The 14,528-nt window shown below is 50.0% G+C and overlaps 1 protein-coding gene across 1 annotated transcript; it reads left to right on the top strand.

Moving 5' to 3' along the window:
* Window positions 1–971: 971 nt before the first annotated feature.
* telo2 (TEL2, telomere maintenance 2, homolog (S. cerevisiae)) lies at window positions 972–14,528 on the top strand. The gene is made up of 21 exons (XM_007893670.2): window positions 972–1,076; window positions 1,608–1,935; window positions 2,755–3,032; window positions 3,476–3,544; window positions 4,241–4,388; window positions 4,930–5,032; window positions 5,381–5,449; window positions 5,930–6,071; window positions 6,583–6,719; window positions 7,352–7,440; window positions 7,865–7,969; window positions 8,395–8,483; window positions 8,710–8,801; window positions 8,985–9,101; window positions 9,417–9,488; window positions 9,777–9,956; window positions 10,139–10,230; window positions 10,383–10,482; window positions 10,915–10,979; window positions 11,518–11,633; window positions 13,091–14,528. Exons 2-21 carry the CDS (start codon window positions 1,622–1,624, stop codon window positions 13,192–13,194), a joined length of 2,481 nt encoding a protein of 826 aa, XP_007891861.2. The 5' UTR covers window positions 972–1,076; window positions 1,608–1,621; the 3' UTR covers window positions 13,195–14,528.

The following is a 14,528-nucleotide window of genomic DNA, read 5'->3' as shown; positions in this document are numbered from 1 at the left end:
GCGCTGTTGCGCAGGAGAGGAAGAGAAGGGGTTGTTGTTCAAGGGATCAGTAGTCAATGATAATAATAATAATAATAATAATAATAATAATCCTTGCGTTGGATATAGCGCTTTTCACGTCGGGAGGACGTCCCAAAGCGCTTCACAGAACGCACTGCGAAGTGAATCGACTGTATATTTGTGGGCGAAACGCGGCAGCCGATTGCGCACCGCGATGTCCCACAAACAGTCGTGGATTGAAAACGACCCAATTTATTATTGGTTTTTGGAGGGATTATTATTATTAGGCTCTGTGTGGAGTAAGGAAACTTGCCCAAGGTTTCGCCCTCTGCCTGGATTGAACTCAGGTCTCTCGCTTGCAAAGCGAGCGCTCTAACCACTGAGCTACAGGACTCCAGAGAAGCTACAGAGAAGGGATTGTTGTAAACTGAGGGATCAGTAGTAAAATAACAAATAATAATAATCCTTGCATTTTGATATAGCGCTTTTCACGCCTGGAGGACGTCCCAAAGCGCTTCACAGAACACACTGTAAAGTGAATCGACTGCATATTTGTGGGCGAACGCGGCAGCCAATTGCGCTCAGCAATGTCCCACAAACAGTGGTGGATTGAAAATGACCAATTTATTATTGTTTTGTTTTGAAGGGGTTACTATTAGGCTCTGTGTGGAGTAAGGAAACTTGCCCAAGTTTAAACATCCTGCACTACCAATAGAAGAAGCAGCTCGGCTGCCCCTCTGTGTTCTTTCACTCTGAAGACAGAGCGCTCTGACATTCACAAACAGCTCCATCTCATTCTCCACTCAAAAACCCCCTCACCAAGGTCCCACGCGAACCACGTGCTCCCTTCCAGCCAATCACACCGTTATCCCTCACCAAGATGGCGGAGGCGCGACGTCCCGCCCCCCTCCCGCACAAACCACGTGTCACCACTACACAGCCAATCACAGACTGCTTTCCCCCCCCTTACCAATATGGCGGCCCCCTGTGGTGGCGGGATCAGCCGGGGAGGGAGGGTGAAGGCCGCTTCAGTTGGGAGCGGCTCCGCTTCACCAGCAGCGAGAGAAGGTCCTGAGGTCAGTGTGCGGGAGAGAGGAGCGGTAACGTGTCTGTCTGTCATTCCAGTCCGTCAGTCTGTCTTTGTGGTCTCTTCGGGCCTGTGAGCGAGTGGGTGTGAGGTGTCAGTCAGTCAGTCAGTCAGTCACACTCTCCCCTCTGGTCAGAAGGTGTTGGGGAGGGGTCCACGTCGTGACTTTGAGCTCACAGTCCAGGCTGACCCTCCAGGTCCTCGGTCCATGTCGGAAGGTGGTAGGAAGGAGCAGTTGTGTTTATACAATATTCCCCCTCTGGTTATGTTTTTTTTACTACTATGAGCAGAAAGTGGGATTGTGGTCATAATGTTGCACAGTCCTCACAAATCGCGTGTTTCCGGGCGCAGTTGGGCTGCCGGGTTTCGTCCACAAAATGCACAGTCACTCCACTTTGCAGTATATTCTGTGAGACGCTTTGAGGCATCTGACAGACGTGATACGGTGGCTGTAACAAATGCAAGGATTATTATTGTTGTTTAAATTCCTACTCTTCCGTCGTTTCTTCTTGCTTGTTAGGGTTAGTGTAAACCATGGAGCCGGAACATTTGGAAGTGCGTTGTGCGGTCCGACAGGCACTCAATACACTCTCATCCTCCAAGGACAGGGCAGAAATCACACACACCCTCCAGTGCATCAAGCGGTATCTGGGGGGAGCGGAAAGTGACATCCCCCTGCGGCAGAGGGAGGAGTTCGTGAATGTGCACTATTCCAGGTTCCTCCACGGGTTGATCGGCAGTCTCAGTGCTGACTGCTTGGAGCAGCAACAGTTGTTCGATGAATTGTTTCTTGAAGGACCCGCTGACCAGGCGTTCCTTGTGCTACTGGACACCATCACATCCACCAGGTGACCCTCCTGTCAATATTGATGACCAAAACTTATTCTACAAATGGGTATAAATGTGGAGTCCTGTAATTCAGTGGTTAGAGCACTCACCTCGCAAGCGAGGGACCTGGATTCTATTCCCAGCAGGGTGAAATGTTGGGCAAGTTTCCTTACTCCACACGCCTCTGTTTACCTGGCAGTAAGTAGGAACCCTACTGTTGTTAGTAGATTGGTGGATCACTTTTCCAGGGATAATAATTTCTAAAAAAAAGTAATAATTTGATCATTCAATCCACGACTGTTTGTGGGACACCGCTGTGCGCAATTGACTGCCACGCTTCACCCACAAAATATACAGTCAATTCACTTTACAGTATATTCTGTGAAGTGCTTTGAGACGTCTAAGAAGACGTGAAAAGCGCTATATCAAATGCAAGGATTATTATTACTATAAAAGCAAGAAAGACCCCATCCTTCAGGGTGTTTGCCCCCTCCCTTGTCTCCTTCAAGGCCTAACTCAAGACTTCCTCTTTGACCACGCCTTCGGTCACCCTCCTATCCCTGTCCTCTATCCCTCCTGATCCTAACCCCCAGTTCAGGTCCAAATCCTTGACTGTCCAGCTCCTTGGGATGTCCACCCTCTGCCACTGTAGCAAAGAGCTTGATCACTGAAAGCAGATAGATTAACACCTCTCAGGAGCTAGTCACAGCTTGCTCAACTGAGGGGCCATGAGAGTCAGGGAGTGAATTGAGTCTCAAGTGAATTGAGACCCAAAGATAAAAGAACCAATACAAAAGTATGAAGATTCAGGTGTGTTTGAATGTTGTTTGCTGGTACAGCTCGAGTCCCCAGCAGACCCGGTGTGTGAATGTCTTGGAACGCTTCCTGCGGGATGGCCGGATGACGGAGATGATCTGGGAATTCTGTCAGACACAGGATGGACCGAGCCCCTCCAACTTGCACCAGGCGATCCTCAGCAAGACGGTTTCTCTCCCAGATCACTTGGCAAACAAGCTGCAAAGCAGCAACCGTCCGGCCTTCTACCCAAATCGTTACTTTCCACTGCTGGCTCAGCAGATGCTCTTAGCCCTGCGGAGGCTGTGTAACCGGCTCAAAGGTGAGGCAGGGCAGCCTGAAACATGGATTCAGAAGAGTGGATTGGGTGGGGTGCATGAGGCGGTGGAGATGATGGACGGAGACAATGGTGGCGGAGGTTGGGGATCGGGCATTGGCAGTCAAGACTTCAGCCTTTCTGCCCCATCCTTTGGAAATCCATCCCCGAATCACTCCACCTCGTCCCTTCCCTTGTCTCATTGAAGGTCTGTCTCAAGATCTTCTTCTTTGACCATGCCTTCCGCCACACTTTCACCCCCATTCCCGCTACCTTCCAACCCCTTTGACTTCAATCCCCAGCTCGGGGCAAACCCTTAACTGTCCAATGCCTTGGGACGTCCTCCTGAGATGAAAGGCGCTACATAAATGTAATAAATTGTTATTGTTGTGGAGGGCATAGATCGTCCTTATGACTAATTCTGCATTCTTTTTCCCTCTGTCTGGCAGGTGGAAAGGACTGTTCCCTCTGCTTTATGTCTCAGCTCCTGGGGAAGCTTTGTGTGCAGGGACATGGCGGTGAGTGTTGGTGCTGCAGTCAGTATGCAGTGTACGCAGGACCTCACGGGGAGGAGCTCAGGTCAGACCTGACCTTGCAAAGCTCAGTTCAGTTTCTTGTCCTTATTCTCAGTAATATCTTTGTCCTCCACGTTGTCTACTTTGGACAGTATTGCTGACAGTGTGGCACGTGGAGAGATGTGTGGGGACAGGAAGTGGGAAGTCCACTGAAACCATTGGTGCCTGCGCTGTGTTGTTTCTTACTCGAGCTGTCCTGATCCCTGCTGCTTCTCCACATTAATGGAAAGTGAGGCTTATTGATGGGCTCAGATACAGCTCAGTGACGCTCTGTTGCTGGTATCTATATTGCACCACGTAGTTCATTCATCCTCTGAGCCATTGAGGAGGAGTTGTGAACCATTCCCCGTTATGGTCTACGATTGACTTGTCCTGGGGGGATGAGTGTTGGGTGCGGAAAGCAGAAAGCATCGAGTGCAGTGCACATCAGCAGCTCAGTGGATCCCAGTCCTGATATTGGCATAGCTCGGATCCAGATATTAATGGCTCTGCTGTGTCACCTCCAAATTGTCCGTTCCGTGGCTTGGGGGTTCAACTGATGTCAAGGTTCATCAGGGGTTGTATGTGTGTGTTCGTATCCAGGGTATTTGCATGTTCCCTGAAAGCTCTGCTCTCTCTGACTCTCCCGTATTCCCTCAGATGCTGTTCTGCAGGTGCTGCTGCCCCCTTTGACGTCTCTGACTCAGTCGGATTACATTTGGCAGAGGATCTGTTGGCGATTGGTGGAGAATGTTCCAGATCGATGGATGGAGAGTGTGATTTCTGGGCTGGTGTGCTTGGCGGCAGGGTGAGTGAGAAGCCACTCACAACAGCGAGACTGCAGCTCCAGCTCTGTCTTAGAAACATAGAAACAGGAGTAGGCCATTTAGCCCACAAGCCTATTTCACCATTCTATAAGATCATGGCTGATCTGTACCTCAAATCCAATTACCCACCCTTGCCCCGTCAGGACAGATGTGTAGTGTGTGTCTGAACAGACAGGGACCTAATGTGTCATCACAGATGGAGGGAGGGCGGTGTATGTCTGTTTGGAACAGTTTCCATTCCACCTTTTTACTCTCCAAGGAAGCTTCCAAGTCCCAGCTCAGGTGATCGTGGTCGGGGTGTATGGCAACGGGAGAATCCCCGCTGAGCCCAAATATTCCTCATGCACTGTCCAGCAGTGAGAATGACTTAAATGTGAATCCTGGCTTTTTTTTTCATCCTTTCTCTTCAATAGCCCTGAGATTCGGTTACTCCCCTCTACCCCCCTCCCCACCCCCCTAAGGTTTCCCAGGATGAAAACAGCTGATCTTTAAATTGATTTTTTTTTCTTCTTTCCCCCACAGGCCAGAGGTGCTGTGTCGGGTGCTTGGCAGCATTGTGCTGAAGAATAAGAAAGCTCAGTTTGTTGTAACCCATAAACTGCTGCTCCTACAGTTCAGCTACCAGGTGAGGCCTTCATAAAGGATAGGCGAGCATTGGTACAGAGATTCAAAGCAAGGACTGAGTCTCAATACTGTGGGCAGTGTGAGAGCCGGAGTGGAGGGGAGGGGGTCATGCAGGAAAGGAAAGAGCCAAGCCGGGAAGCCACAACTCATTCCAGTACCTTGGAGAGGAAAGGCAGATTGGAGAAGGGAAGGTGGTTAGGGAGCAGGGATGTAGCCATTGTGAGGCCCCCCTCCCCCCCCCCACACACACTTAGGTATCTATCTGTAGATGTGTAACACACGTGTCTGTAGGTGTGTAACGTATTGTGTGGAATGTCAACACTACACTAATCTATTCTGATTGCTGCAGACTGCTGTGCTCCAAAGCCTCCTGGGATACCTGGCAGGAGAGACTGGGCGACGGCATTTACTGATCAAGGTAAAGCTTCCTGTACACGGGTCACAGAGAGAGAGAGTGAGACCACACTGACTGACCTTGGGTCACTGAGAGAGAGAGAAAATAAGAGGGACACCACATTGACCAAAACTGTTTATTGAGATAGAAAGTGCACGAGTGGAGTTAAGTCTCAGACTCTGGGAGCTGAGGAGATGTAAGGTTTGACAGGTATAAGGCGGGGGGAAAGACAGGGGATTCCCTGCACAGATAGCTCATACTGAAAGCTGGTATAGACACGAGAGCCAAAATAGTTGCTTTTCAATTCTGAATGGTGCACAATGACTGGGACACTGGCTGAGAGACAGATTGACGGCACTTACAACAACATTACATTTATAAAACGCCTTTCATGTCGGGAGGACGTCCCAAGGTGCTGGACAGACAGAGTTACGGATCCGAGCTGGGGGATCCGTAACTTACTGATCAGGGTAAAGCTTCCTGATTTACAGTTTGTGATGCTAGGTGCTGAAGCAGCTGATGGAGACCTGGAGTAACCGCAGCGCTGTCCGGCACACGCCAGTGGAGCAGCAGCTGTACATTACCAAAGCCATCCTCATTAGCCTGGCACACCTCCGAGACTCAGAGCTACAGGAGCACAGAGCAGGTATGGGCACACCATCATAATGAGCGCTGTGGGGCGTGTGTGTGTGTGTGTGTTTGGTGGGGAGGTTTACTGAATCCCATTACTACCACAGCACTCTTGCTCTCACACTGCACACTCGGGCACTCAGACTCACTATCTCCGGTAATGTTTCGCACACTCCTTCTCAAATGACTCTCTCTGGTACTCACTCATTCTTGCACTCTTGCTGTTGCTCACGCGTACACTTCTCTAGCAATGCTCTTGCTCTCACTGGCTTGTTTATACCCTCTGCCAGCTCGTGTTTTTGCTTTTGTGTGTGTGTGTGTGGGGGGGGGGGTGGACAAGACTGTATGGGGAGGGTGGGTGTTAGTGTCGGCTTTATGGTCACAGTGAAGTTGGGTGAGTTCCATTGTGTATTCTCACAGTGACTGTTGGTCAGGGCTATAGAGGGTGTGTGTGGTTGTGTGTGTGTGTGGGTGGTATGTGAGGTCAGGGGTGTGTATGGTGTATTCTCACAGGGATTGTGTGGCAGAGCTACTGGCTGCAATGATGAGTGGGATGGAATGTCACCTGGACAGTAACCTGCCTCGTGTGCGACGTCTCGGCATGCTGCTGGCTCAGAGTCTCAGCCCCAGGATCTGCCCCAGCGAACAACCCCTCAGCTTCCAGGTACAATGTAAGCGCTCATCTTCTGGGGGACATTAATATGTGGTGAGGAGGGAGAGGGCTAGTTACTCTTTGTTTTGATCAGCCAGGTGTCCCGACAGGTTTGTGGAAACCTGTCACAAAACGAACCGAACTGAGAGTTCCATTCATTCCCACCGCACCTCACTCTGCAGACACATGGGAATTCCAGAGACGTTTATTGGAATGGAATGCGCACTCTCTCCCTGGATGGACCCAACCTGTTTAACAAATTCTAGAGCGTATTAGGCGCAGGTTGGCAAGAGCCATGGCTCGGGAACCCCAGAGTGTACGTTGGGGTAACCGCCTGAGACTAACCAGCTAAAACACGCATAGCTTACCATTGAGAGCACTGCCTGGCAAGCATCCTGATGCTTGTCCAGCTAGGTCCACCCTACCCACTAGGGCTTTGGCTTGCAGGATTCGTGGCAGATAGTCCCTGTCCCAAGTGACTGGTTTGCCCTTCCAAGTCCTGCCCATGAGCCAGCTGGGCTGTGCTGTCATCAACAGTACCCTGGAGTACTGGGGACCCACCTGGCTCAGGAACTGGACTATCAAGACAGCCGTAGAGGGTATATGGAGGGAGCACTAACTTGCCATTGCTCTGTGACTTTCAGTACGAGGAAGATGAGGAAACAAAAGAATTGCAGTCTCTCTTAATACTGAGACCGCAGTCTTCCTGGAAGAGCACTCAGCAGGAGCAGAGGTACTGAGCACTTGTGTTCGAGCTGCCGAAATCAGCAGCAACAATAGTCAGGTTTCCGCTGCTTTAGATATTGATCACATCACTTACGCCACAGATGGACATGCACACGGCTGCGCGCAATTGGCTGCCGTTTTCGCCCACAAAAATGTACAGTCAATTCACTTTACAGTATATTCTGTGAAGCACTTTGAGACGTCTCAAAGACGTGATATGGCGCTATATCAAATGCAGGGATTATTATTATTATTGAGATTACCTCTTAGTGGGCCCCGGCTTCTTAATAAACTGAAATCTCACAGAAGTTTCTCAGCCTTTAACTGAACAATGATCTCTCCACATTGTGGCTTGTGTTGTACCAACCTCTTCAGACGCGAGTAAATGCAGTTCCTTCATCCACTTTGACACAGTCTCATCCATTCTACAGTGGTGCTGGGTGTGAGCCGGCCAGGGACATCGAGGAGCAGTGTGCAGGGCTAGCTCCCCCCGGCCTGCCCTCGCAGGACCCAGAGTCTGACTCCGAGCTCGACAGGTTAGTAATCAGGAGAACAAGGGAAGACTTTCCTCTTTCACTGCACGTTCGGTCATTTGACCTCCCACCACCGCCCTTGGCCCTTAGCTCCTACTCCTCCAAAAGCCAGCCTCCAGCTCGGGTGCAACCCCCTAAACTATCCAGCAGCACCTTGGGACGTCCTGTCGATATGAAGGATGCTGTATAAATACAATTTGTTGTTGTGATTGTTGTTGAGATGATTGAGGCCATGCAGCTTTCCTTACACCTGATCAGCAACAACGTACAGAGGTCACTCACGAACCTCAAACTCCATTGTGGTGGGAGAGAGAGAGTCTTCCGGGGGAGTTGTGGATGGATTACTCCGGGGATTTCCATGGGGCTGTTGCTCTGGGGTTGCTGTGTTGGGTGTGGAGGAGACTGTGAGCTGTTTGCATTCCTCTTAGTGATGATGAACTCATCCCATACGATATGTCGGGTGACCGGGAGCTACAGAAGTGCAAAGCCCCAGCCTACATCAGTGGCTGCGTGGAAGGTAAGTCACCAGCCATGGGGAGGGAGAGGGGTCTGCGACTGAATACAGGACCAGCTCTGGTCAGGTGCCATTAACTGAGGATGAAATACATAATAATAATTGCATTTGATATAGCGCCTTATCACATCTTTGAGAAGTCTCAAAACGCTTGCCCTTTGGGCAGATTTGGTGGTTATTTGCCAGGTCGGCGGGGCCTGTCGGTTCATATACTCTGTACGTTTTACAGTCCTGATGAATTGCGAAGATCCTGAGCAAATTGAGGCCACTCTGAACACTGTGGAGAGTCTGATCAGGAAAACTCCCGCTGCAACCAAAGAGGTAAAAGCAGTTGATATCAAGGCGTGTGGGGCAGGTGCTGTGGCGTGTGAATAAATTGAATATATTACACTTGCGGATAGGAGTTTATCAGGGGAGGGTGGTGTGTCTGGAAGGGGGATTTGTGGTGTTTGTTTTGGTGGTTGGTTATTGCAGGGTGTGTAAATCTGTCTGCCTGTGTTACAGCTCAGTCTACATTTAGCGAGGCTGCTGCTACATCTTGATGACAAGTACAACATTGAGGGCTTTGTGTCTCTGCGTCAGCGAGCGATGGTGGGGCTGCTTGTGGTGGACACCATTGCTGTAAGTACAGCGACAATGCCGGTGACTCCACAGTGAGTCAGGGACCCCTTCCTGCGTCACGTCACATGCTTTGGAGCCTCGCTACAAAACATGCTGGGTACAGGGTGCGAGCAGGCTGGCTGTGCAGGGATCCCCCCGGGGACTGGCTAACCTATTGATCTCAGACGCAGCGAGAGGGGTGAAGTCATTCACTGGGTCCCAGCCAGCAAATCTGGCCAGTGTTGTGTGCGGGGAGGTGGGTGGGATTATTGTGAATCGCTGTGAAACATTTACACAGAGTGAGCACGTCATGATGGGTGTGTCCCTGTGTTACAGGTCGCTCAGTACCTTACTCAGCAGTTTTACGCAGTAAACTACAGCTTGTGCCAGCGGCTGGACATCTTGGATGTAAGTACTTGTTACTGACCTTTTTAGCAATAATTATATTGAAAGGATGATTTGAGTCAATCTCAGCCAATATGCCTCGAAACTCTGAAACACTCTCCTTCAATCCCTCCGCCTTGCCCCTTCCTTCCTCATCTTCAGGTCACGCCTGAAGACCTTCCCCTTTGTCCGGGCTTACTTACTGTCAAGCGCTCTGCGACGCTACCTTGCGTGGGAGGTGCTATTTATAAATGCAAGTTGTTGTTGAGCGAGTCAGCAGTCAAGTTGATGATCGTGTTTGAATTCAATCAGGTTCTGGCATTGGCTGCACAGGAACTATCGCAGCCTGGCACAGAAAGCAAAGCAGCACCTGCACCTCTGCTCGATTGTGGGAGAGGAGGTGGTGGAGCAGCGCTGCCTGTACCTCACGCCCAGCACTGGCGGAGGATAGTGGATGAGCGGATAAAGAGCAAGACCCGGCGCTTCGCTCAAGTAAGTCCTGATACTCAGCAGCTGTGAGTGGCTAAAAACGGATCTCTGCTCAGCAGTGAAGCAGCCATCACAGTGTGTGAGTTTCCCGTGTGCAGTGTGTGTGAGCCCCAGTTGTAGTGTGTGGGAGGGGTGGGGTACAGTGGGACCTATGCCTGGACTGTGATGGGCTGTGTATTTCTCAGGGAGTCTCCAGGCCAGAAGCCATTGCTGCTCCAAACCGATATGGCCCCGTCGCTGCTCACTTCTTCTTTCCTCTGATCAGCAACTATGACAGGTATGTGTGTGTGTGGGGGGGGGTCGGGGCAGAGGGTCTGGATGATGGACAGGGGCAGGTGACCGGGGGCTGAATGGGTGGTGGGAGGTGATTTGAGAGAGGGCTTAAGCCGGGCTGCAGAGCAGGAGAGCGACGTGTGCTGTGCTCCGCAGGCCCCAGACCAGCTTTGACTTTCTTGGCGAGCAGCCGCTGATGATGGGACGCCTGATCCACACACTGGGAATCCTCATGTACTTCGCTGTGAATACACCGGTTGGTACAAGCGCTCACTCCCACAACGCTTACTACCTGCGGCTTCCCATCTGTTGTCTTCTGGCCGGTCATTCTTGGGCCACTGCTGTTTAACATGTTTTTTTCTGTACGAGACCAGTGCAATGTCCAGCAGCTTTAAGGTGGAAAGGCCAGTCCCTGGGAAGGCAGGAGGTGAGGGGTACTGGGAGGGTGAAGATTAGCTCAAAGGTTGACACTCAACAAAGCTCCTGCCTTTGTCACAGCAAAATCTCTGGACTGGATCCATCTCTCCCTGTTGGTTCCTTGTGACTCTTTCCAAGGTGGTGGCTGTTTCGGTCTCGGGCTGTGTTTGGATGCACAGTGATGGTTTGTAGTTTGGGTGTGTGCGCTGTGTGTGTGTGTGTGTGTTAGCTGTATATGACTAGTGACCTGTTCTCTGTGTCCTCTCTCTAGATTGCTATTCACATGGGCAAATCACTCCTGGATTTTATCTGGACTGTTCGGTACCATACAGATACGTAAGTACAACATGGGCGTTGGCGCTGGGGGGTGGGGGGGTGGTGTGCGGTGGTTCAGCACTTAATCCTGTCACGTTTCTCTCCCCCCTCCCTCCCACCACCGCCATCGCTACGGTGACACATGTGTTACCAGGTGACTCCCACACAGACCCCACGTTTTGCGGAGGTTCATTACTCTGTGACCGAAGAGTTTTCCAGACCTGCCATTGGAGGACAGTTGGTGTCGAGAGCGCCCTCAGGTGGCAGCAGCTGGTAGTGCTCGGTCTGGCACTCAGGCCGTGTCCATTGCGGTTCAGAACTGTCAGATGTAGGACTTTGACTGAGACGCAGCCCCCTCGGGTGAATACCCAATTGACTTTCGCTATAAGTGACTCCCTCATGGATAGTGGCAGTTTAGGAGAGGTTCCAGCCGTAGACAACGGAACCATCCCCCAAGTAGCTACCTCCAACGCCTACCTGCTATGTGTCTGTTTCAGGCACGTTTGGCTCTCCCCCTGTGGCTCTCGAGTCTGATTCCGTTGCTGTTGGTCCTTTACAGATATGTCCGCCAGGGAATCCTCTTTGCTGTTTCCTCACTGCTACTGAGCGTGCCCAGCGAGGGTCTCCTGTCTGAGGTGCTGGATGAGGTCCTGGAACTGAGATGCTGGCTGGCAGGTGAGTGCTTCCCTGGCAGGTGCTGTGTACCCGTGGCTGGGTCTCCCTGGTACGTGTGCATATACACAGCGAGTAGGTATAGAGCGTGAGCCTAACAGGGCCCTGAACAATGCCGCACTCCTCGTCCCTTTCCCTAATATCAAGGTAGTGTGATGGCTGCCCTCACTCAGCACACTGACCTGCAGAACCGGCCATTCAATACTGCTGTACTCTGGGCCTGAGCATAACTACTGTATTGTCCTGGGAAAGGCCATGAAGATCCACAAGCCCATCCGACTCACATCTGCAGTTTTCTACCTCTCACCAATCCCTTCTCCAGTGCTAGAGAGGTCTGTTGGGGTGCTGCTGCAGTGAGTGTTATTGGTGGAGCATAGGGAATGTGAAGACAGGCAGTGAATGGAGGCATGTAAATATGTCACAGTGTGAGATACGGACAGCAGATGTGAGTCAGGGAATATGCTAATTTAATGACTGGAAATAGCTGTTGTGTTCAATTCCGTTTAAGAGGATATTCAGAGTCTTAGCCAACGTCAGCAGGTAAAATGATTAGGATTCTGGAGCCACAGCAGGAGCCCTATAACCTGCCAATTCCTCTAGTTGATGTCCAACATATGCTGTAAACTAAACTGGTTGTGTTGTGTGGAGACAGTTTATACCTCACATGTGGTGTCACAAGCACCAGATTGGTTCACTGATGAGGTCTGAGATGTAGCCTGGCCTTTGAATAATAATCTTTGCATTTGATATAGCACCTTATCGTGTCATTGCGCTTCACAGAATATACACTAAAGTGAATTGAATCTGAAAAACCGATTGTTACAGCACAGTACAGAGTCCCTCACAACTCAGAATCATGCTGTGTTACGGCATAGAAACCGGCCATTCAGCCGATCAAGTCTGTGCTGGCGTTTTTCTCCACAAGAGTTACCTAATCTAATCCTACACTCCCGCTTGCTTCCCCTATATACCCTTTAACATTGCCTCCTCTTCAAGCATTTTCCAATTCCTTTTTTTTAAATGTGGACTCTGCCTCATATGTAGTATGTGAGACAATTCCACAAACCATCTTCTGGGTAAAGGTAATATTTTCTAACCTCCCTTTTAATTAAATGTGTGTCCTCTCATTACTGACTCACTGTCTGTCCTATCAAAGCCTTCCTAATCTTGATTAGGTCTATTGGGTCACCCCTTAAACTTCTCAGCTCTTTTTAAAAAAAACTTCTCAAATCTTTTCATAACCGAAATCCCTCATCTCAGGGAACATCCTTGAGAATGTTTGTGTTTCCCAGCGGGATTCCTAAATAAAGAATTTGAATTGCAAATGGTGTACATCCTTCCTGATATAAATCCGTGCAATCCACTTCCTGAGCAGAAGTTAGTTTATTTTTTTTAAACAAATCCTGTTGAGAATTACAGCAAATTAAAATTCAGTGTCTCCGTCTCTCTCTCCCTCTCAGACGTTGCTGAGAAAGATGCAGATGGAGATTGCCGGAGGTTGGCTGTGCAGAGTCTTCTTTTACTAGAAAACATCAGACAGAAACTGGGAATCTGTCTGGAATAGTTGGAGCAGTGAAGCTAGAAGACATGTCTCTGGGTGTGGCTGCTTCTCGTTTACAAAGCAAAATGTTTTGTGACCCAGAAAATCGGTTGCGCTCGCCAGTCTCGACGGCTACAGAGCAGGATCTCCAAGGCGGTACAGAGTGTACTTCGCTCCAGTAACAACATGTATATCATCGTCCCAATTCATGGAAGGTCACAGAACTTGAGTAAAGCTGAGACACAGCATCGGAAAAGTGATCGTAACTGCCCATCGCTGGCACTGCCTGACACTAGTGTCCCAGCAGAGGGCAGATGGTTGTGGTGCAGTGCACAGGATATAAAGTTCAATCTGTCAGTGTAACAGAAGCTGTTAAAGCCACTGCAATATGTCACAGATGTAAGATCATGTACACTGATGTACATGAATAGGCTTTCTGTTCACAGCCCTGGTCTAAATGAGCATTTGTGTAATAAACTTTGTGCTATTTTATGAATCTTTGAACTCCCTATGATGTGAGATCTAATCAATTTGTAATATAGCAGCAACAAGTGAGACTGGGACAATAGTTTGATTCACAGAATTCTGTGCTATATGTAACTGCTCCACATGTGATGTTAGTCTTGTGTATATTGCCTGAAAGAGTTGCTGGGTGTGTCTCAGAGCCAAAAAGGGGAAGTAGATTGATTGGGGCCCATGTTGTCCCCGTACTGACTGACTGAAAGGACATCAGCAATGACCTGGGGGACCAGGGAGAAAATAACAAAGCACTGGTAAAGTGACCCAGAGCTGCAGAGTGCAGGGGACGGTATTTCCTGCCGGAGCAGACTGCTTCACTGGACCATGTTACTGCTGGTTCTGAGAATTTTGGGGTGGATCCTTATTTCCAAACTGCCAATGGCAATGACCACAAAACAGAGTTGATTGGGGCAACTATCTCAGGCAGTTCGACCGACCCGTCTCTGCCCTCACAAAGGCAGTACTTGTGATGGGTAAGCTTTCATCACTGGTGCCTGACCCTAGTGTGACGTGAGATGGTGAGTGGCATGCCATGCAAGCTCAATCTGACCCTCCAATTTTGACCAGAAGGGAAGTCTCAGGTGAGCGATCAAGAGGAAGAAATGTGGCTGAGGTTTTCTTTGGGTTGAAAATACTGAGTCAATTGGGACAAATCTACCACTTGGAATCCTATTGATGGGATGGGCAGCCTCATATTGATCACCAAGGCCCCAGAGATCCTCGATCTGCGTGGCTCAGGCAAAGCAACGTTATTGCAATTGCCCACTCACTGGGCATAGCATTGTGAAGCCAGAGATCCCTCTTACTCCCACACCCACCCTCCTTTACTCTCCTCCCCA

Source organism: Callorhinchus milii, unplaced genomic scaffold (genome assembly GCF_018977255.1).
Source record: "Callorhinchus milii isolate IMCB2004 unplaced genomic scaffold, IMCB_Cmil_1.0 Scaffold16, whole genome shotgun sequence".
Taxonomy (NCBI): domain Eukaryota; kingdom Metazoa; phylum Chordata; class Chondrichthyes; order Chimaeriformes; family Callorhinchidae; genus Callorhinchus; species Callorhinchus milii.
Note: the sequence above shows the minus strand (reverse complement) of the source record. Positions and strands in the feature narration are given on the sequence as shown.

What these genes read in the sequence shown, in the direction of transcription:
- telo2 (XM_007893670.2), top strand. Translation starts at nt 1,622, where the DNA reads ATGGAGCCGGAACATTTGGAAGTGCGTTGTGCGGTCCGACAGGCACTC. An exon ending in TCTGACTCCGAGCTCGACAG is followed by an intron (nt 7,970 to 8,394) that starts GTTAGTAATCAG and finishes CATTCCTCTTAG; the next exon opens with TGATGATGAACTCATCCCAT. An exon ending in AGCGGCTGGACATCTTGGAT is followed by an intron (nt 9,489 to 9,776) that starts GTAAGTACTTGT and finishes GAATTCAATCAG; the next exon opens with GTTCTGGCATTGGCTGCACA.